The sequence below is a fragment of the Puma concolor genome, chromosome B1 (genome assembly GCF_028749965.1).
Source record: "Puma concolor isolate L17-30 chromosome B1, mPumCon1.1.hap2, whole genome shotgun sequence".
In the NCBI taxonomy this organism is placed as follows: domain Eukaryota; kingdom Metazoa; phylum Chordata; class Mammalia; order Carnivora; family Felidae; genus Puma; species Puma concolor.
The window spans coordinates 168,737,145-168,761,504 of NC_141670.1; the positions used below are offsets into that span (position 1 = coordinate 168,737,145).

Consider the following 24,360-nt stretch of genomic DNA (forward strand, 5'->3'; position numbering starts at 1 on the left):
GCACTAAATTTCAAACATTAAAAGTTAAATTGATATATATTGTTGACTACCTAGGTACAAAAAATATTTTTATTAGAGCTATCCAGAATAAAGTTCTGTAGTCTCTCCTTTCTGTTCAGTTATGTGATTTATGAGCTCTTTTAATAGTAAATGACATTTTGATTGAAAAACCAGGATCAGTAATCAAATCTGACTCCCTGCTTGGTTTTGTGTTCAACCATATGGTCTTACTAATTGAGTAAATCAGATTGCACTTTCATGAAGAATAAACAGCTTTGCTTGTTGTCTCGAGTGCTCTACTTAATGGTTTTGTGGAGTCTGTTCTTTCTTCTGCCAGCCAGGACAAAAAATTGCATAACCTAGACCCAGAAGTCTTGAAGCATCTTGGCTTTACACCTTTTCAAATGTTTCTGTTGTTGTTGTTGTTGTTGTTACTGTTCTCATCTTCCTGTTTTTCTTTTCCTTCCTCTTGTTCTTCCTCCTCCTCTTCCTCCTCCACTCTCCCTCCTCCTCCTTCTCCTTCCCCTTCTGTCTCTCTTCCTTCCATACCCCCACTTTCTTTCATAAACTCAAAATTCTGAGTAGTTTAAAACATAGCATTTTCCCCTTTTTGTTCTCTGAATGACTTACAGGAACAGTCAAGTCAGAACCAAAGACCTCGACTAGAGTCACTGAAAGATCAGCATGTCTATTATTAAGCAAAACCGAAATCCCCTTCTTGAGGTCTCTTTGCTTAACTGAATCTCAGATTATTCAATTTATTTAAAAAAGCGATAATATTTGAATACAATAGATTTTTAGCTCCAATGACCCTCTTAAAAAAACAAATTAATAAAAATACTTTTCACCTTACTCTCCATGTGATATATTAGGCCTTTTCTCTATTTCCCTTCCTTTTTCTGTTCTCTCTTTCTCTCTCCCCCTCTCTCTCTCACTCTCTGTGTCTCCCCCTTTACCTCCCATCTTCCTTCCTTTCTTCCGCCCCCTGCTTCCGTCTTTCCATATCTATTTCTTTCCTCTTTATTTTTTTTTTTATTGTGAATATCATTGACATTTTAATTTGGCCCATATTTCCATCCCATATAATACATATTATTGTGTTTTTATTCATACTCATTAAGAACATGCTTCAGGTGTGTTTATGTCAACATCTGTTTTGTTTTTCTTTTTTAAATCTAAGAAGTTAAGAGTGTTGTAGCATGGAATCCAGACTCTACAAAACAGGTAAAGGTCATAGAAATACAATTGTAGTAAGCCATTCATTATTAACTAAAGAGTAGTTCGTGTTGAAACTAGAATATTCATCCCATAGATGATTAGAAATCTCAGAAAACCATATTATACCTATATCAGGGGCCTGGTATACCCATCTGAGGAGAGACTTACTTATTTGTAATCTCTTAATTTGGTTAAAGTATGCAATCATGGAAATGTACAAGGCACTTTGGAGAGAAAAAACAATAGAATGTGTTCTTTGCTTTCATAGATCTTAAATGTAGTTATGGAAAAATATAATATACATGTAAACATAAGATAAAGTATAATACAAATTAAAAATAAAAATGAAGATAATAAGAGAATTAGCTCAGAAGACTGGGTTCAAATACTTTTTCAGAAGCAGTGTTTTCTATAGTAAATATATATTAGCATATTTTAAAGGAAATGTTCATATTGAAATAGAGACAAGTACCATGAAGCCTGACCTATGTGGTTTATCCCTCGCATTGAGGAAGTCCAGAAACACCAGGTGACGTGGTCTGTGAAACACTGACTTCAGCACACAGTGCTGAGAGGAGGTTATGTTAATGTGAGTCACGATGGAATGGGTGGTTTCCTTCCATTTCCGGTGTAAATAACTCACTCAGAAAGTTGTAAAGTAATGCTTTCAAAGGGGATTTGACAGAGAAAAATTCATAGGAAGTGTGATGTCATCGAATTCGTTCTTTCAAGAGTAAGTTACAAAGTTCAGGAGAACAAATTAGGAAGAATATTTAAGATAAAGAACCATGTGAGCCAAGCTGAGTCTTATGTGAGAATAAGATATAGACTTATGAGACTTATGAGAATAAGATATAGATAGACTGGTATATGTTCCAAGCTGTATTGTCCAGTGCAGTAGCCATTGGCCATATATCGCTAGGTTGATTTAAATTGATTAAAATTAACCCAAATTTAAAATTCAGTATCTTAGTATCATTAGTCATATTTCAAGTGCTCAATAGCTGCATCGGACTAGTGAGCACCATGTTGAACAGTGCAGACACAAGACATTTTTGTCATCATAGAAAATTGTACTGGACAGTGCTGGTCTAGAAAATAGGAATCTTAGGAAAGAAAATAACCTAGGTTGGGGATAGAAAAGCGGTAAATGGCCAAGTTGTGGAAAGTCTCCAGTACCAAGCTAAAGAATTTATATTTTGTACTGTCAGGACTGTTAAGCCATGAATGTTTTTAGGCAAGATGGCATATTTGTATCTATGTTTCTGAAAGACGATTAGAGGTAGCCTGGAATATGCACTTGAATGACAGACAAGGCAGGGAGATAAATTTGGAAACTATTGCAGTAGTTCAAGAAGTAATATATCACAGAGAGCAGGACCCAGGATATTAGAGTGAAGATAATGTGTGGGAAAGTTTTTGTTTGTTTTGCCCATAATCCCCACCCCTCAGCTCCTTCTCTTCAAATAAATGATCTTATTTTCAGTTAGTACATATCTATATAAATATTCATCTACCTTTGAGAATACTGAAATAAAAGCCATATAAATACGCAGTTTCACAAATTATAAATCTTTCCCTTAATGGCATTTGGCAAAGCCTCTAGGAGAGATCATTTGATATTGATGAGATGTGAAATACAAGGTTACTTAAATAACTGTAAGGTGTCAGTAGGTGTGGGATGTTGTCAACAGACAGCATAGCCATTTAATATCAGCTGTGACAATGGTCATATAAAGATCCTCGGGAGGTATATAAATACCAACAACAGTAGCTCTTTGTTTTTTTAACCTCGATTTCCAAATAACACTAATATTTCTCTACCTACTTAAACCATCATAGATTATTATAGCTGAAAGGGACCAGATTAGTCACAAGTAAAAAAAAATCTCATTGAAAAAATTAATTTTAGGAGTGCCTGGGTGGCTCAGTCAATTAAACATGGAACTCTTGATTTCGGCTCAGGTCATGATCTCACTGTCCATGGGATGGAGCGCCATGCTGTCAGCACAGAGCCTGCTTGGGATTCTGTCTCTCCCTTTCTCTCCGCCCCTTACCCACTCGTGCCTGCGCATGCTCTTTCTCTCTCTCTCTCTCTCATGCACAGTTGAACAAATCAAAAAGTATAAAATGTACAAGTGAAGAATAAAATTCTGTACCGTGAACACTTGCTCCTAGTCTTTAGAATTAACCACATTTTATCATTTTGCTCTTACTTTCCTCTGATGATTATTTCCATTATATATCCGATTCTTAAGGTACCAAGTTTATTAAAGTTGTGACTCTTTGGTATAAAAGAAAAATATAGCTTTCCCACCATCTCCATCTTATGCTTTCCTTTAATATTTTATCTTCCTTTTAATAACTATTGTTGACTACTTCTCAAATTTCAAATAATACACTTAAATATCTGCCTTTTAATTCATTATCACTAATTATAATGCCAATCTGATTATTATTTTGATAGTAAATCTTTCTCTTTCTGACCTGAAAATTTTCATCTCATCTCTTTTTCCATGGTGTTAAAATTTCTGAGGGCCAGTACACTCTCTGTTTTTTTTTACCTCATTTATTTCATTACTTAATATTCCTATCTTCTATTTCTGAGAATTTCCTTGATTCTTTATTTCAATTATTTTCTGTTTTCTCCTAAATTCCTCATAGAATTCTTACTAGATACATGTAGGCCTCCTAGGTTAATTATCCATGTGTTGCAGATACTCTTTTTTTTATCCTATTTTTTACTATCCTATTTGTTATTGATACATTCTTTGTCTGTATATTGTGGGCAACTTCCTTCCTTAAGATTTTATTTCACAATGTTTTAGATTTTTTTTCCTGAATTTACAATGTTTTCCTTAATTTCCGAGAGCTTTTATTTTCTAACTGCTCTCTATCCTGTTTTCCTTAAATGGATACAACTTATCTCTTTAAGTATTTCTGAGTGAACTAATGCAAAAGGTTAATATTCTCTTATGTTTCCTGAATTATTAGAATCAGTAATTCTAGCTGTTCATCTCCATGTTTTTCTTTTGTAGTGTTAGTATCTTGAAAGTTCACCTTGGAAGTTCTTGGCGATTTTTCTCCAATAGGCCCTGCAAGCTTGGCATGTCATTCTTGAATTTCCAAGGGTCAGATTTCACTTCCGTGGTGGGGGTGGGGATGGGGACCACGACATCTTAGTGCTTCCAAACATGCACACATACACTCTAAATGATGATGAGGGTTTTACTAGGACATTCCAATACCAACTTCAGGAGCCCTAATCCTCCCTGGAGTGGCATGAGATGATCTGATGGTCGAAGTTTCAAGGTTCTAAACGTGAGCAGACATCAACCTGTGTGCATCTCTACTTTCTACATGCGTGGATGAGTGATGGTTCAGACCGCAGTAGCTATTCCGGAGATGGGCATTTCACAAAGGCCATGTTTTCCATCCTGTTTTATCATTCCCATTCTTCCTGCTTTAGAGTAAGCATCTCTGAAGCTTTGATGGGAAGAACAGCTCTTCCCCTCATGCTTCCATTTCCTGAGCCTCTTCCAAAATGTGGCTTCCTTTGGTCCACTTCGCTTGTTGGCTTGTTTTCACCTGTTCTTTGTCTTTCAGGAACAGCACAAACTCTGACATGCTGATTGGCCACTCAGCATCACTAAGATCCATCTCACGTCTGTTGTTAACACTGATGTGGATTTTTGTAGGTTTTGAAATGGATTTTATAAAAGTACGGTGTCTTGAGAAAACCTGTGCTCAGGCTGGCATTCTCGCATGTAAAGTTTTAAATGGGAAATTAAGGACAGTAATATTAGTCAGTGTTTCATAATATTGATAACATGACCTAATAATATTTCATATTCACATTATTGATATTTAATAACATTAATGATGTTAGTGTATGATACAAATAATAATATATAAGCATACATAAATATAATTTGTACATAAATGTTTTATTTACTACTTAATAATATTTATTTGACATTAATGTGTCTTGATGCTTGAAATATATTTTGTATACCTATCTCCTTTATTAATATCTACATAGTGTAGTCCTTAATATATAACCAGACATACATATCTTTAATAATGAGACCGTGATCAATTTATTGTAATGTTAAGTTCAGCTATATTCTTAGTGACGTTTTCAAATAACAATATAATGGTATATTCTCAAAACTATATTATTTAAAGTAAAAAAAAAAACTTTGATTATGTAGTTTATTTTTATATCACTTAACCTGATTTTTTAAATTTTTTCAATGCTTGCTATTTTGGGGGGGGAACAGGACCTTTACTTGAGAAATTATAAGATGGGTAATAAAGTTGCACTTCAGATAAATGAGGATTGGAATGTGCATATTCTACTGATTAATTTTTTAGTGGTTTCCAGGTCACAATCTGTGTGTCAAAATATTTTGTTTTATTGCTACTGTGTCAGCTCTTGGGATATTTTTCTCAGCACATATAAAATATATTTCTGTTCACATCCATCATTCATTGAAGTGTAGCTTCTTTCGGTTTATGGACTTGTGGTGTTTTGAGGGACAGCAGGAAACTGGAAAATTGTCCATTTAAAGTGTCACTGCAATAGAAGCTCTCCATGATTTTGAACACTACAGATTAGTCCATTTTTAAAATTAACCACTTGCAGTTTTTCTCCACCTTTGTGCACTTTAATGTTTAATCATCCCCTCATACACAACTGATACCTTCTAACAAACACACCGTCTTCCTATTTATGGCAGTGCTGAGGGATATTTGGAATGTATTTTGTGCCATATAACCTTGAAATTGCCTATTAACAAAGTTGTATTTAATTTTTTAACTTATTTATTTATTTATTTATTTATTTATTTATTTTGAGAGACAGAGCGTGCACAGGGGAAGGGCAGAGAGAGAGGGAGACACAGAATCCAAAGCAGGCACCAGGCTCCAAGCTGTCAGAACAGAACCTGACGCAGGGCTCGAACTCCCGAACTGCCCAGGTGCCCCAAACAAACTTGTATTTTAATCACTTTCCACTCTGATTAGCACTTGAACATATGTTATTTAAGTACTAAGTGACAAAGAAATGAATACCAATTTGCCTCACTTTGTACATAATTTTAGTGCTCCATTAAAGTTTCAGAGTCTTATTCAAGTATCCCCAAGTGTCAACCTGAAAAGATATGTCGTTAACATTTAATAATATACTGCTTCTGCTTTTTATGATACATCCAGGCAAGTGGAGTCATGAATTGATTTGTGTTTAAGGCATTGCTCCTTATCTTTAGGCTGCACATTTTGTTTCTAATATTATGACTTGTGTGATGCATTTATCTTTTTAAAATATCACTCTATGTAATTATTTGCTACTTTTTACATCTACTGAATTTTAACATTTAGTAGTTTGGTTTCTATGTTTCTGTTGAAATAAAATGGATTTTAGTATAGATCCAAAGTTTTTTAAATTCTCTTTTGTTTAATTTTTAAAATCTTTTCCATACAATATTTAATATTCAAGGCTTTGAGATTTGTCTCTTTCAAAATGCAGGATGAAAAAATGTAAACATTTTCATTAGGAAGAATTTAGGATCAGGTTAAAATAATTTTTGTGATCTCAGCATTATATTTAGTGTTTAGGTAATAAAATTAATGAGTCTTACAAGTTGTAGGATTCACATTTTAAGATAGTCCCTAAATATGGAGAAGTTCTGAAGGAAGAGTTATGGAAACTGGAATCTTCATTAATATTTTAATTGCTGTTTTATTCAAGGGTTCATTAATTTTTTTCCCAGTAACATTAAAAAAAATTTTTGACATTATTTATTATTGAGAGACAGGGAGAGAAAGAGCATGAGCAGGGGAGGGGCAGAGAGAGGGGGAGACACAGAATCCAAAGCAGGGTCTAGGCTCTGAGCTGTCAGCACAGAGCCTATTGGGGGCTCAAACTCACAAACCAGGAGATCATGACCTGAGCCGAAGTCAGAAGCTCAACTGACTGAGCCATCCAGGTGCCCCTCCAGTAACATTTTTTATAAGGTCCATGTTGTTGTTGTTACTGTTATTGTTGGTTAGCACGTCTTTTATACCAAATTGTGATATGTCTCCCACAGGCATCAACACTAGCAATGGCAATAAGATTACCTATTGGCAGCTGAATACTTGTATGTTTCATATTTTGCTTTGTGCTTTATGCACATCATCTCATTTAATCACCAAATGGATCTGTGTACTACTGTGACTTTTGTACAGCAGAAGACACGGAGACAGAAGGAAGAGCACTAACACTTCCTGTTCGAGGTGACATAACTCTGCTGGGCAGAAATGGAATTGTTGACCAAACCTGTCTGACTCCAACGTGATTGCTTTAATGTCTCACAGTATCCTGGACTTGCTTGATTTTTAAATATTAAAAATTTTTTTATTATATAAGTATTATTCGGAACCTGGTATCATAAAAAATTAATTTGATATGGGTCCCACATGATCCTGATAAAAGTAGCTGCTATAAGTGGGCAAGATGGAGCACTTATCATTTAAATAAGTCATGTAATATACTCATCACAGCCATCACAAAAATCAGGTGCTGATATAATTCCAACTATGAGGCTAGCTATATTGGTAGAATGTACTAAATTTTGGACACAGTTGTTCTCAAACAAAAACCTGAGTTTTTAACTCCTGCATGTTGTTTCTTCCAAATATGATGCCTTGCACTTATCCTCTACTACAAACCCTGTCCATGTCTTTTTTTATTCATTCACAGTTCTTCAAAGCTTTTCTGCATTATCAAAATTCCATCTTTGCTATTTGCTCTCATTATCACCAAAATAAATAAATTATGTAATATAATAGTAGCAAACAGACGCTTAGAGAATTATAAAGGTTTTAGTGTAAAATATATATTTTTGTTTTAGAATTAGATTCATGGTTAACAATATTTTGGTGGGCCAGTTTTCTAAAGGTATACAATATATTGCACATTTGAGCATTTTTTTTCCCTGAAAGGTCTTTGGAATGTATAATAATATTAAGTTATGTGTTACAAAGTAAATTATAATCTAAAAACGCGTTAGGATTGAACACCTCTCTGATTTCTAAAAACTAAGATTATTTTTATTGCAGAGTTTGCCTTGAGGAGCCAAACTGATCTTTCTTTATGAGATTTTTTTTTTCTGAAAAACTCATTTATTATTTTACTCAGATGTCCCCTGGACTCCATCCTGGATCCACTCTGATTCCAATGAATAGCATTTCTCTGCCACATGGAGAAGAGGATTATGGGTACCAGTGTTTGGAGGGCAAAGATTGTGCCAGTTTCTTCTGCTGCTTTGAAGACTGCAGAACAGGATCATGGAGGGAAGGAAGGATACACATACGCATTGCCAAAATTGACTCCTATTCTCGAATATTTTTCCCAACAGCTTTTGCCCTATTCAATTTGGTTTATTGGGTTGGCTACCTTTATTTATAAATTCTGTTCACTAGGCAAAAACCATAAGAAGTTTAACTAAATCTGATAAAATCTACTGCACTTCAGTAACAGGAAGTTTTAAATTTAAAATGCAGGAAACCAATGTAAAATTAAAACTATTAAAATGTAAAACTATTGAACCATTCTATGGCTTCAAAGGTAAATAAAGTAGCAGCTTTCATATTAATTTACTTAAATGTATGTAAAATAAATTAGTTGCAAAATTCAGTATATAAAATACTATTATATATTTTTACTTTAATCTTATTTATTTTACTTATATCCCATTAGGATTTTGAATTTGTTAAGTTCTGTGATTCATATGTTAAAGATGGATTACTTTAATTATTTTAATAATATTATATTTAAATATAATCTGTCCCTTTTTGTAATGGGAGCATAATCTCATGCCTAATGTTTATATAGTAATTTTTTGCTTGGAAAATATTGTTATTTTCATTTTTCTCTTACTTTTTATTTGTATGCCCTGTTTTCAATAGAGCTAGTGAAAACCATGATTTCCTGGCATTTCTATCCAGATGTTTTACTCCCAAGAACAAATTAAATTAGAAGAAAAGGCCAGTTTTTACCTTATTATAAGACCAGTTTTTAATCTGTATTTTAGTCAAGTCCATTTCCTGACACAATATTAAATAGAACTCTAGTTACATTTAGTTTTGGTGATTTACCAACTAGGATGGAAACCACCAAGGTCATTTCTTTTAAATACAAGGGGAAAATAAAATGTTACACTTATCATTTTATTCTCTGCCTCACAGCATTTATGAAGTATGAAGAAGTTAACACTGAAATGTTTGGATCTACCAAGACTGAAATTAAATACAGAAAGAATTGATTTTTTTCTTTATGCTCTACAAAAGCATTGCATTCTCTAAATTAACAAAACGTTGAAGAATAGTGCTTGTATATACTTATTGTGGATAAAGAATTATTATGTAACAAAGTGAGTAACAGTTCATATTGAGGATATGGGCTTAAATATGTATCATTAATAATTGCCGGACTAAAAACATTCTAGAAATATAGTTTTAGGTGCGTGTCATATATTGTCTTTCCCAGCTCCTACGTTTGGCTCCTGTCAGTTTTACATCTTTGTTATAAATTGTTATGATGTTCTCTTTTTTAAAAAATGAAAGCAAGCTCAAAAATCATGTTAAAAGTAAAATTCTATTATAGGCATCTCTAAGGAACATGAGTGCAGGAGCCCTCTAACTTCTTAGAGATAAAAGCAGAGAAAGCCTCACTGTAGTGTAAAGCCTGTTGGTTAATAGTTTCCCAAATGCCTCTTTCATGAAGAGGAGAGTTAAATTTAGGCTTTAATCATTACATTCTTGTAAATAGTTTGGCATATCAGTTGTTTATTAAGAACTCCATACTCATTCATCTAATTTGGGGGGAAATCACCAAAGTGATCTTGGTAATAACCTTTAAAAATAGTTTCCATTGCCAGGAGCAAGTATGAGGATAAAGAGTGCTGTGATCAAAGCCTAGCCTACGGAATGTGGAGGAAGCTCACACCTGTGCATTTGACACTAGTTTTTAGTACAGAAATTCCCCCAACTGGTTAGTGAATACATGAGTGAGGCTTTGACATGGTTATACTTATCTTTTTAGAATATATAGTTTTTTTAAATCTAAATACATTTCATTGTGTGTTCCTTAGCTAAATCAGATTTTTTTTTTTACTTTGATTATAAACCTCTGAAAAAAAAGTAAGCATGAATTGACTGGTAATGCCCAAAATATCCACCGACACTACCTTTTTTGAATGGAGAGCCAAATTAAACTTTGGCCATGTATATATTCACGTACAAATTATTCACGCGTTCATTTTTATAACGTTGAGTATTGATGGATATTCTTAATGTGAACATTCATTTATGGATAAATGAAAAATGAACTATCCATGGAGAATAAAACACTTCACTAAAATGTACTATGGCTATTTCTGTGTATTAAGCTATAACCTGTTCATTTTCATGAAGGCAATTTTAATTCTGGGATTCCTCAACTCTATCTGAGCATGACTGTATTTTAAAATACTTTAAAATGCTTAATATAAATAGCTTGGATGTTCTCATTGGTGTTCCATGAACTTGGCTTCAAATGTTGGCAATATTAAGAAGTGGAAATAAAATTGATGAAAATATGAAAGATGCTTTACTATATACATTCATTGTATATATCATGGAAACAAGCACTTTGCTTTCAAAGCAAGTGGCATTTTGAGCAGTTTGATTTAAATATGTAGATCAGAAAGGTGTACAAATCTTGTTATTTCTAAAAATGAGAATAAAAAGAGGAAGATGCAGCTAGTCTCTTTTTACAAGAATTCGGGACGAACTTATTTTCAAAGCAAATGCAGTCTAATTTCTGACGGTCTCTTCCTCCAGGAAGTTTGACCATCTTGAAAAACAATTTTCGGGGGCTCCTGGGTGGCTCAGTTAAGCGTCAGACTTCAGCTCAGGTCATGATTTCACAATTCCTGAGTTTTGAGACCCGCACTGGGCTCTGATCTGACAGCCTAGAGCCTGCTTCGGATTTTGTGTCTTCCTCTCTCTCTGCCCCTTCCCTGCTTGCACTCTGCCTCTCTCTCAAAAATAAATAAACATTAAAAAAAAGAAGAAGAAGAAGAATGATTGATAGTACTCTCACATCAAGGGGCCCATAATTGTAAAATGTGAAATTGTATTCCAAGTCAATATTGTTGACTGTTATGGAGCCCTTGACAAGCCACTGTAAAGTCACAGAAACCATTACCAAATCACCGTCAAAAGCATTCCAGATGGAGTTTTCAGACACAATTGACATGGTTCTAGTAAATACAAGGTCAGTTGTGCCTCTTTTGTGTTTGCATTTTAGAAGTGACATAACCTAATTCAAAATGTTTATGCAGCACTTTCTATTGTCAAGGTCCTGATTTAGATACAATGGGGAAGGTATAAAGATGAACTACCAAGAAACATATATGAGAGGATTAGTTACATAATTTAAGGGAGGGAGGGTAACTGGGAAACTTTCTAGAGATGGGAATTGCGAATGAACTATGTCAGTAGGTATGGGTAACTGTAGATCACACTCTCCAGTTGAGTAACCAACTCAATTAAAACTTCCATTTTCATTGAAAGTTAAGATGCATACGTAGACAATTAAAGATGAGGCTACAAAGCTAGGTCGGGCCCTATGGTAAAGGGGCAAGAATACAAATCTCAGGAGGCTGCATGACATTCTAAATTCATGGAGAGTTCACAAAGATACCTAAGTACAAGAGACAGTATTAATACTGCAGAAGTTTCATCTTACCAGGGTCTGATGTTTGGAGTAGGAAAAGCCAAAGCCAGTTCTAAAGCAGCTATAAAACATGAGGTGAGGGAGGATGAAGGTTACTACTGCGGGGATAGACATTCAGGGGAGGAGGGGGAAGATAGCCCCTAAGTAAGGAAGGACAAATGGAGACATGAAGCTGTAATTAACAGGCAACATTAACAGAGTGACACCGTGTGTTTGTGAGGGGAGCAGGGGTCCTGTATTGAAGAGTACGGATATGTAAATAGATACTAAGACACTACAAGGATGCATTACAATCTTGTTTGCTGTTCCTTTAAACATTTTAATCAAATGTCATTTTTTTCTATTGATCTATGTTTTTACCATATTAGGGATGAAGAACAAGAATAATCCCTGAAGTACATATCACAAAGAAGGTCTACTAAGATTTATTATTATTGTTATTATTTAAATCTGTTTCTCATTAAAAGGGATTTCTCTTCAGATAATTTTCTCTTCTTTCTGAGGAAAAAAAAATGTATTCGGACAAAGAATGGAGGAAAACGGGGAATAGAACTAGGCTGCTGTAGGACCAGACAAATCCAGGAAGTTGATTTGTATTCTCAATTTCTGAAATGTTTGTCTCAAAATGAATAAATACATTTTTATTGTTGGACAATGACATGTACCTGGACCATGAATAGTTTGAATGTGAATAGTTAAGATAAGCCTGTGATAATTATAATGCAATTAAGCAGAAAGGACTAATTAACAGATTTACAGACATGGCTGACCTAAATGGAAATAGTTTGGATTTCAGTAAGTTCCTGTAATAACAGCTATTTGAATCCATTAAGTGTATGCAGTCACTCCATATAATAAAAGTTTTATGGCTTGTGGTTGTAATGGCTCCTGTTGTCTGTCTCTGCTTTATCATTTTGGGGAGCATTTTGTGAATGTAAGGCAAAGTTATGTCAACTTTTCAAAGTATTGTGTGCTTTCATGATCCTAAGCGCAAAAAAAAAGTCAGTAACTTGTAATAAAAAAAAGTTACTTTCTCTTAAAATGTGTTTTATAAAAATAGTTTTCATACAGATACATCCCTTTATTGTTTTATAGTATATAATCATGACTTTAGCAATGAAATTAATTTCTGATCAATGTTTCATATTTTTCCAATTAGGAAATTAAATGTAAGGGTTTCCCTTTGATAGAGAGTTCTGAAAATGAATTGAACTTTAAAAAAGTAGATAAGGAGAGCTCGTATTTATGCATGCTTTTCACTGCAAAGGCTATGAATTTCTGGATTCTTCTAAACAACTTGTGACTTCACCCTAATATGAACTGCCTGGTATGCTTCCCCAGGTGAGTCAGTGAGAGCAATATATATTGCATGGATTGATACCCAGGCCTTTCCAAATATCCCATGTTATGAGAATGTCTTATGTTATTTGAGGAAATAGTGCAGGAAAATTAAAAGCCAGAAAATCAGCAAAGCGGGTATTTCCTGCTGCATCTTGCAGTCCTCTGTTCTCTGCCACCATGGTCCAGTACTTTTTTATTTTTTTGAAGGTTTTTTTTTTATGAGTCTTCCTTCAGGTCCAATGCTGTTTCCATAAAATGCTGAAGAAGATGGAGGAGGATTTTTTTTAAAGCTTCTTTTCCGTTATTTAAATTTTATTTTATTTTATTTTAAATATTAAATTTATTGTCAAATTGGTTTCCGTACAACACCCGGTGCTCATCCCAACAGGTGCCCAAAGATGGAGGACGATTTAATGTTACCTGAGCACCTGCCATTGTCTGGAACTTCAAGCATTATATGTTAATAATATAGTATTCACAGCAAAGAGCTCTATTTCATAGATGGGAAAAACAAGCTAAGAATATTAGATTCATACTGTAACCTGAAGTTAAATGCAGGGACCTTTATCTTTCAATTACATGGAACTACTCTGATGACAAAATGGTTGTTCATATTCCAACACTAGAGCGGGTTTCCTTCTCCAAAGAGGAGTTTAGATCTAAAGCACAGCCACTCACTTCTTCAAAGCACAGAAATACCCTATAATTTAGTAGGAGCATGATCTTCATCAGCTTATTTGTTATTTCTAATGTGAACTTCATTTCGGCTGAAATGTTTGAAATATGTACTGAAAGTGTTCTGAAAAAGTCTCCGGCCATCCAGTCAAATATAATACAGAGTACTGACTTTTTAGAAAAGGAGTTGGCAGACGAGGGTCACAGCACTGGTGATTTGAACACAGCCTTTCCCATCCGTGTACATATCATCTACAGTTACATTTACACTGTAATAGCAGAGGTAGGTAGCTGTAACAGAAACCAAGTGGCCCATATAGTGTAAATATTTTTCTCTGGCACTTTACAGAGAAGGTTGGCCAACTTGTATTTTTGAATAACTTTACTTGTGGCATTTAAAAAGGGACCACATTTTAAAAAAGGCCTTTTCTTAATTTTCTTTTTAATTTTAATTTTAAAGGAAAATAGTCTTGGCTGAAAAGAGTTTTATGGGAAATAAATGCAATCAATCGCCCTCCAGTGTACTTTAAAGTTTCAGCTCCTCTCAAAGAGACACTAATCGAAGCTATGTTCTCTTATTTAGAATTTGTGAAAAAAACATCCTCTAAATCTGTTTTATTAATGGAAATACATGCTTCCTCATAATTGTGTCAATGTTATTTGAAACAGATAAAGTAGATTAATCTAGAAAGAAGATTGCTGTTTCCGCTAAAATTGACACAAGATGCTTTAAGTAAAAGAAAAGTGATAAATGCAAATCTTAAAGTAATTTTAATATTTTCCCTCTCGAGACAACATGAAGTATGTTTCCTCATTAAAATTGTTTGTGTCAATATAAAATCTTGCTTTTAACATTTTTCACAGTATTAAAAATCTAAGCAGCCCTTTCTGAATAATTTCACTGGAATAAATATTTAATTTACTTTGCACATTACTCATGTACTTTCCCTCCACATTTCAGGATGTGCACTTCAATTATTAAAATTTACATTTCAAATAGTCACAAGGAGTAGTTTGTTAAAAAGTGCACATTCTGAGTAAAATAGGAAAGCTTCTTTAAGATACTATAAGAAACTTTAAGATAATAAGAAACTTTAGTAACCTACTACATGTTGACATACTCAACATTTACCATAAACCAAATTCTTAATACTGTTTCAAGTACACCACTAAAGTTTTCTTATATTCATATTAAGATTGAGATTTTTAATTATTTTTTAGCTTCTAACCTTCAAATTATTGTGCCAACATTTCTTCATTCTGATTTGTCTTTTTAAATGATTACTCATAATAAACATTTTGACAACCTCACTTTACACTAATATGAATAATTAATATTAGCCTACTGCTTTACTGCACGAGCTTCTTTATATTAATGATCTCAGCTGACCATTAGCAAAGTCTATGGGATATAAGAGACCAATAGTAAGCACTCCATTTGGCAAACAAAACAATAGTGAACCAGACACTGTGGGAGATCTAGTCAATAACACGCATCAAGCTCAAGCCTTTTTCTTATAAATTCTGTGTTACAATGTAAACTCCAAATTTTAAGAAATTTAAGAATATTTATTTTAAGAATAAATACAATATTTAAGAAATATTGTAAAAGAAATTGAACCATTTGTACAGCATGCATAATCCCACCCATCTTCCCTAACTCTGTCTCTCTTTTTGTAAGAAAACGTATCTCCACCTCAGTGTTTTTGATGTGTTTTTCATTATGGTCCCAAAAAGAGAATAATGAGATATTGGAGTTGTGTCATGTGAGAAGGATTTTTTTTTTAATTTTTTTTTCAACGTTTATTTATTTTTGGGACAGAGAGAGACAGAGCATGAACGGGGGAGGGGCAGAGAGAGAGGGAGACACAGAATCGGAAACAGGCTCCAGGCTCTGAGCCATCAGCCCAGAGCCTGACGCAGGGCTCGAACTCCCGGACCGCGAGATCGTGACCTGGCTGAAGTCGGACGCCCAACCGACTGCGCCACCCAGGCGCCCAGAGAAGGATTTAATAAAAGGATAATTTATGAAAGTATGGACAAGTATTAGAAAAGTTCCCAAGCATCTTCCAGAATCCTGAAACTAATTACAGAAGGAGGAGCTGGTGCTAAAGGACCAATGGTAGGGGAAAAGGCAGGAAGCTAGAAAGAAATATCTGTGGGCCAAAAGACATTTGACAGGCATTGTGACCTTCAGCTGAAGGACACTGACAACTCATGGCATCTTTGCTGGAGGGAACTTGTAGAATAAAAATCTCACGGCATCTCTTCCCTCTGATTTTCTGCTAGTGTTCATCATTGGCAAACCCTACTGGAAGCCAGGGGTCAAGGGCGATTTTGATATTATCCTTACAAGTCAGTTTTCTGGGATACAGAGCAGACAGCAGAAGGCTAGAGAGATTTAAAGGGAATATGGAAAATACCAAGAATAACGTTTGAGGACACAACTGGGAGATTCAGAATTGATTACAATTAATACACCTTATGGTCATATATTTATTTTCTCTCTACCTGGAAAATAAGAGGTAGAGGCACCCCAGGCAATTCTGAGGTCTGTGCTTCCCACTGCAGGGTCAGCAGCCATGGTTGGGCCAGGATGTCTTGGCAAGCTAGACTCATGCATCCAGGAAGCTTCTCTGTCTCTCTGGCTCCATTTTCTATGATATTGCCATGTAAAATTTTTGGCACATTGTTGCAGTAAATTTCTAAGTATATATTTGCTCTAAGAACCAAGGACTATTTTGCTAGATTTTTTAAATTTTCATTTGTTGCCCAAGTTCCAATAAGACATTATTATTTTATTATTTTTTGTCTCCATTGTACATTTTTTTTTTCTTGACAGTTTGAATGGAGAAAGAGAAGCTGGACTAAGAACAACTAGATCTGGATATTCCTACTTCCTCCTTTCTTGCTAGGATTACAATGAAGTGACATACTTTCTGACTTTGATAGTTGTCATAAAGCAGAAAATAATATATGCTGAGCTTTTACTCTGTGCATAGAATTGTTTACAAAAATTCAATCATGCATGAGTGTGCAAGTTTAAAATGTATTGACAGTATTGGCTGCTCTCACAATTGAATATTTGTGATTCAACATGAGCACACCATATAGTTCAATTCTAATGTAACCACTTTTGACAAATAATCAATATAGGAAATTGCAGGTGGCCCGTTGAATAACTATGGCGGGACTAAGAGCCATGTTTTTTTATCATGACTTATGAGACAGAATGGCTTCTGAGAATAAAAAATGAGTGTGCAATAACAAATATCATGACAGTAAGAAAAGTAATTATAGTTAGCACATAATATTTACTTGATATAATCCGAAGAACGTTCTTCATAATAACTAGCCTAATCCTTAAAACATCCTAAGAAGTAGCTAGTATTATTATCCCCAATTTACACAAAGGGAAGCTGAGGCACAGGGTCCTTGAGATATTTGCCCAAAGACACAGAGAAAATGAGTAGTACAAACAGGATTAAACCCAGGCGTCCCAGCCTGTTCTCTGTATCACACTACAAAACTGTCTCTCTAGGCAGCCAGGTTCCATATACCCCCTGCCAAGCCCTAAAGTATTACTGTAAATGCATTTCTTCTGTAGTCACTGACATTGAAGGATAGAATCAGCAGGACATGCATGTCCAGAATGGGATTAAAAGCAGAAGATTTCATTAAGAGTCTGACAATCTTGAGAAACAAGATTATATATATGGATCCATATAACTGGAGAGTCAAAGGCCACAGGTTAATTCTTGTACCATAAAACTACAAGGATGCAGGGGAAAGATTTCCAAATGAAATATATATATATATACATATATATTTTTAATTATTTTATTGATTAAAATTACTTCCAGAACGATCCAGCAATACTGTCTATGTCCAAAAGAATTGAAAACAGGATCCCAAATGGATTATTTGCACACCCATGTTCATTGCAGCATTATTCACAATAACAGGTGGAAACAACACGGTGACCATCAATAGAAAAATGGATAAAGAAAATGTAGTATATACATGCAATGGAATATTATTAAGCTTTTAAAAAAGGACTAAATTATATGGCATGCTACACCATGGGGGAAACTTGAGGACAATATGCCAAGTAAAATAAACCAGTGACAAAAACACAAATACTGTAGATTCTATTACTATGAGGTATGTATGTATGGTGGTCAAATTCATAGAAACAGAAAATTGAGTGGTAGTTGTCATGAATGGGGGAAATTCAAAGTTGTTCAATAGGTATAAAATTTCAGTTTTGCAAACTGAAAAGTTCTAGAGATCTGTTGCAAAATAATGAAAATATAATTAACACAATTATACATTTAAAAATGGTTAAACTGATAAATTTTATATTCTGTGCTTTTACCACAATTAAATATATATCTGTTAGTAGATTGGTAGATGATAGACAGATGATAGAGAGATGATAGATAAATTAGATAGATAGAGATGATAAATTAGTTTTAAAATCTTTTACAGAATGGATATAGATGGGTGGCATCTGGAATAGTCATTATATTTAGGAAAATTGAAACCCTTTTTGTATAGTATAAAAAGAAACAGCTTTTGAAATTATGTAGAATTGGAATAAAATTCTAACCCTCTCTTATTTTGTGTGGCCATGGACAGATTCCATACACTTACAAGCCTTGCCATTTTGTTTTAACTGATTTAAGAAAGATTACTTTTACAGAAACTTTTGGCATCTTTCAGATGCTCCAAAACTATTAATATCTTCCCTGATGATAATGTGAGGAGAAAGACTTATGAAAAGGAGGTTTCTTGAAATAATGACTTTCTGATCCAGGATGGTAATAAGAAGCATCATTGTACCCCTGCTGAAAATGTGATGCTGATTCAGATGCCCAGTTTGTAGCCCCGCTCTATTAGCTACTGACCATAGGGCACTGGGAAAACTGCTTAACACTTCCAAGCCACCCTCATCTCGACTGTAAAACATGGACAATAAATGCAGTGACTTTATAGGCTATGTGTAGACGAGGTGAAGTGAGTGCTAAAAAAGAATAACAGGTCCTTTCTTCCCCCAGCCTTTCTATTCTACAGAGTCAAAAGAAGAAAATAAATATTTGTCTCCTTATACTTTTTTATAATTTAAAGATGACCACGTGAGCCAATTGCCGGATTAGTTCCATTAATTTAAAGAGTATCTGAGTATTCTTTCTGGAAAACTCCTTTTTCTGTTAAAAATTATACTAGACTGGAGTGTGCATCCAGTCCTTAGATCTGTTAGCTTTTGGCCTTTCTTTCCTTCCTCCCTTGAATTCAGACACAAGACCTGGAGGTGTAAAAGTTGATGTTTGGGAAGAACAGGGATCATTGTACCACTTCTGTGTTGCCAAATAAGCCTTGGACTTCTTATTCCAGATTTCTTGTCTTTATGAGTTAAAAAAAAAAAAATAAACCTCTATTTTTTAAGACACTGTACAGGCATATTGCAAGCAGTGAAAGAAGAAAAGGAAATAAAGCACTTATCACAGTGACTTGCCTACAGCAAATTATTATTGAGAGACATATATGTCAAGTTGAATATACATCTCATGATGCTTCTATTTCATATTCTATGATGCAAAACACATGTTAGAAGAAGAATGCATTAGTATCAATTTCCTTGTAAGTGATAATTCAATATTTTTATCACTTTATTAACTTTTGCCAATAAATACATGATCATAAGAGGCCAATTGTATTATGGGTTTCCTCAGTTTTTTACAGGGCTGGTGTCCAATATATTTTGACCGATTAGTTGAACAGTAAGAAAGGTAGACATTCAAGAATGTATGTGAACATATGGTAAGAACTTTCAAAGGGTTTGCAAAAATAATCATTTTTGGTAAGGACTTCATTTTGCATTAAAAATTTGCATGTGCATCTATCTGGTTTGGACCATTTTAATGAGTTTAAAATATCTCGGGGGGAGTAGAGTGGCTATACCATATGCTGAAGCCTTAGTTCATTGATTAGTTTATTGAGCCGTGCTGACTTCCTAGTATAAAGCTGATTCATTCTGTGATTCATCATAGGAAAGTTAATAAGTTGAAATGCTTCTTTGACTGTTCAGAAAAATGTGTTTCCTAATGGTCTTTAAATGGTGTGGTTTTCAACCATGACCCACTCTCCTTAAACTATCAAGCTGAAAATTAAAATAACATTTAAAGTTAAGATGATACATTCAATGAAGTAATGATGTGACTGACTCTTTGCAAGTAGCATATAAAGCAAATCATACTTGCAGAGTTCCATTATTTACTGAATCAATTGCACGGTGGATTGTGTTTTCCAGAAAGAGGTGTAACAACATTTACAATGCACATGCTCTTTTTACTATGTGATTTTGACCTTCCTCCAATTAAGAGGTAAGACTTATGTTATTTCTTTATAATCTAGAAAGGCTTGTAACTTTAGTGGAAGTAATGATGTGAGCATTCCAATGTTGGATTGTGAAAAGAATATAACTTTTACCTAGTTCTTTTGGGGTACTTAGTCCTACAACTTAGCTAGTCTGCTGTGAAGAAGCCCAAAATAGCCTACACAGAGAAATCACATGGAGAGATAATATGCGGGTGGTCTAGCCCTTAGTCCAGCTAAGGTCCCAGCTGACAGCATCAAATTACTGAACATGTGACTGAGATGTCAACAGATTAATTCCTGTCCTCAAGCATTGAATCGCCTCTATCCAATCTTCTTCCCTGAGGTTCCAGACATATTGGAATCAAGACAAATCATCTCCATTGTGCCATATCTGAATTCTTACTCTACAAAAACTGAGAGCATATTAACATGAATGTTTCATGCAGTAAGTTTTGAGGTATTTTAAGCAGTAATAGCAAGTACTGAAACTTTTCTTCTTTAGAAATCATGTAGCTATGAGTGATAGAACCTAGGATTCTCACTATATCCTGTCTCCAATTATTCTGAATAATATGAACCTCACAAATTCAGGGATATGTATTTATCTTTTAATTTAAATACCCTCTAGGCCAGGTGGATTATCTAAATATACAATTTCTGAAACAACCTACCCAATACTGGTATGGGTAGATAGCGTAGCCACCCTAAAGCATATAGTCTAAGTAAGGCATTTAAATTAATATTTGCTTCAATATTCTGGGAAAACCTATATATACTATACACACTACATACCTATTGTTTCTACCTTCAGATTTCTTTCTTTTTAAAAAAAATTTTTTTTACATTTATTTATTTTTGAGAGACAGAGAGAAAGCATGAGCAGGGGAGGGGCAGAGAGAGAGGGAGACACAGAATCTGAAGCAGGCTCCAGGCTCCAAGCTGTCAGCACAGAGCCCAATGTGGGGCTGGAACCCACGAACCGGGAGATCATGACCTGAGCCTAAGTTGGACGCTTAACCGACTGACCCACCCAGGCACCCCCAGATTTATGTCTTTATAGCTCTACTCATAAACACTATCTTCATTACATCTCTTGAACTCCTAAATTGGTTCAAGACTCTGTTGTTACCCTTTCCACCCTTATTCATTACAATCTATTCTCCACACAGCAATTTGAAGATTGTTTGTTAATATAAATTCATTAGTTACTTATTTACTAGAAAGTCCTTTAATATATGGCCTTGCCAACAAGGCCAAACTAAACTATACAAGATTATTTAGTGCCATTTCAAAGATGCCGGGATATTCACAACTAAGAACTTTAAGTATAATTTATTATTTCTGTTTAGATCATTCTTTCCCTTACAGTTTGCTTTGTTGGCCCTTTGTTATATTTTAGATCTAAGCTTAATTGTAATCTAAAGGAAGCATCCTCTGACTTTTCTATAAATGTGGAATCCCACCATTATTTTCTGTTCTCTACATCTGACTGATCTGAGTTCATTTATTCACTTTATAGCACTTATTATAACAAGTAACTTTTATAAATTTATACACAAATATTGATTGATTAATTAATTGATTGTTTTCTGTGTTGTAAATTTTAGAAAGTCGGGGCCAAAATAGCTACCACATAAGAGGAAATCAATAACTATTATTGAAAAAATTATTGAAATAATGATTTAAACAGAGAAAAGCTGGAGTGTCTAGGTGGATCAGTCAGTTAAGTGTCTGACTCTTGATTTCAGCTCAGGTAATAATCCCACAATTGTGAGATTGAGGCCCATGTTAGGCTCCACACTGAGCATGGCATCTGCTTAAGATTCTCTCTCTCCCTCTCTGTCTCTCTCTCTTAAAATAAATAAATAAACGAAAACAAAGAGAGAAAAACTATAATCATACTCCAAGTTGAATACAACAAATTTGTGAAAAATTAAGTATGGAATGCAAGATATAGTCAATCAAGTAAATAGACAATATTTAATGTTATCATCATCAACTAGAATAAAAGAAAACAGATTGAATAAAAATTCAGACAAATAATATAGCATGTGCAAGAAAACTGGAAAAGAAAATAATAAAGACAGAAAATTATAAATTGATAAACATGACACGAATTTAATGGATTAACACAAGCAAGCAACTAAAAAGTAAAGATGAAAAATCATGGTTAAATAAGTGAGAATAAAGAAGATAATTCATGTAATCAATATTGGAAATGTAAGGAAGATGAAACATCCGATAAAGACTTGAGACATCTTAGAATACTTTGTACAATTACACAATAGTAACAGGGCAACAAGAACTACCCAAGATTGACATGGAAATATTAACTATTGAAATAACAATGGGAATCAAGAATGAAAGGCACTAGAGCCAGAGAAATGTAACAAGGAACTATTTTACATTTAAAGGAAAAGACTAGAAATATTTTTTTTAATTTCTCAATTAAACTTTCCCAGAAAATTTATTTAATTTCTGAGAAAAGAAAAAGAGGAACTGGTAAAACTATAGCCCTATTGCCTAAGTGTTAGTAATACATTTTATATAAAATTCTAGCCAATAAAATTCAGCAATCATAATTCCACGACTGACAGAAAATGCTGGCTACATATCACTAAGATCTTCTGAAATGATAATCCAAGAGGGTTGGGATCACCAATATCTCACAGAAATCGTGAAGACATAGCTAAAATATATTATGATACATTCCTTATGCATTTCTATTATAGATGTGTGTGTGTGTGTGTGTGTGTGTGTGTGTGTGTGTATAATATGTATATAAATAAATACATTGTTTCACTTAATTTCTGCAGTTTCCCTATGAAGGGAAATGAAGTAGTGCAGGTTTTGGTGCTAGAATTTTCTGTTCATATCATGTTGTTGGTAAATGGCAGAGTACGACTTGAAGTTCGATTAGCCTGACTAATTACAGTGTGTGTGTGTGCGTGTGTGTGTTTCCTTCCTTCACAGTTTGATATAGAGAAAAATGAAAGAAATGTGGTTACCTCTATAAAAAGCAAAATAAATTAACAATCAAATCACAGAAACATTAGGAACAGTGGCTCTCAATGTGAAGTATTATAAACACCATGGATTTTTTCCTCAGATGGTATTGTTTTAGAATAATATTTCCAGCTTGCTGAAGTACCACAAACACAAACATGTTCTCATCTCAAAAGTACATTAATAAGTAATAAAAGTGAAGTGAAAGTAATAAAGTAAAGCCAAATTGCCCTCAGGATTGATGAGAGCACCTATTAATGAAATAAGACTTTTAAATGCCATAAAAATAACAAGTAACAAACTTAAACTTTTCTATTAAATTGTAAAAAATGGAAATAATCAGGCTGTTTGTGATAATCATTAAGTGCTTGAGGAATATTGCTATTGCTTTAATGCCTATTTAAATTGATTGGAATCTCAATGTGATTTCTTTGGCAATGGATTTCAGTGTTCACAAACCATCCATAACAAAGAAAAAAACCATGGACTCAGCTTTCCTCTTCTGCCTCTATCAACTTTCCCATGGATCACTTAAAATTTTCAGTTCTACTAAATATAGAAATCCTTCACTAAATATTCAACATTGAATTTCAGAGGACGTTTACTCAAGGGTATATTAACAAATTTCCAGTTTGAAAATGTTTTCTGTTATATTTGTTTTGTGAAATTCTGACTGTAATTCTAAAGGTAACCATTTGATATATATTACACCTAGTCATTTCATATACCCCAGGAAAAAAGGTGCAATTAGAGTCAAACAGACCACTATCCATCTACTCTATCCAATCACATTAAATAAATTACTTGAGTTTTCCATTTACCAGTCTGGAACAATTAGATACAGTCCAAGTGTTTTGAATCTCATCTTTAATATCTGAATCAAAAGTCCTTCCAATGTATGAAAAACCATCTGTTACTCACTTCTGTTTCAGAAACTTCTTCCAGACACACTGCATGACATCTATTCGTCTTGA

At 34.1% G+C, this 24,360-nt stretch overlaps 1 protein-coding gene across 1 annotated transcript in view; it reads left to right on the top strand.

Annotated features, from left to right (window-relative positions):
• Positions 1-12,869, top strand: part of GABRG1 (gamma-aminobutyric acid type A receptor subunit gamma1) — a 71,270-nt gene extending 58,401 nt beyond the window's left edge. The window contains exon 9 of the mRNA XM_025921567.2: positions 8,402-12,869. Within this exon, the coding sequence (XP_025777352.1) occupies positions 8,402-8,671 (270 nt within the window). The 3' untranslated portion in view covers positions 8,672-12,869. The remainder of the gene's footprint in view (positions 1-8,401) is intronic.
• Positions 12,870-24,360: the final 11,491 nt, after the last annotated feature.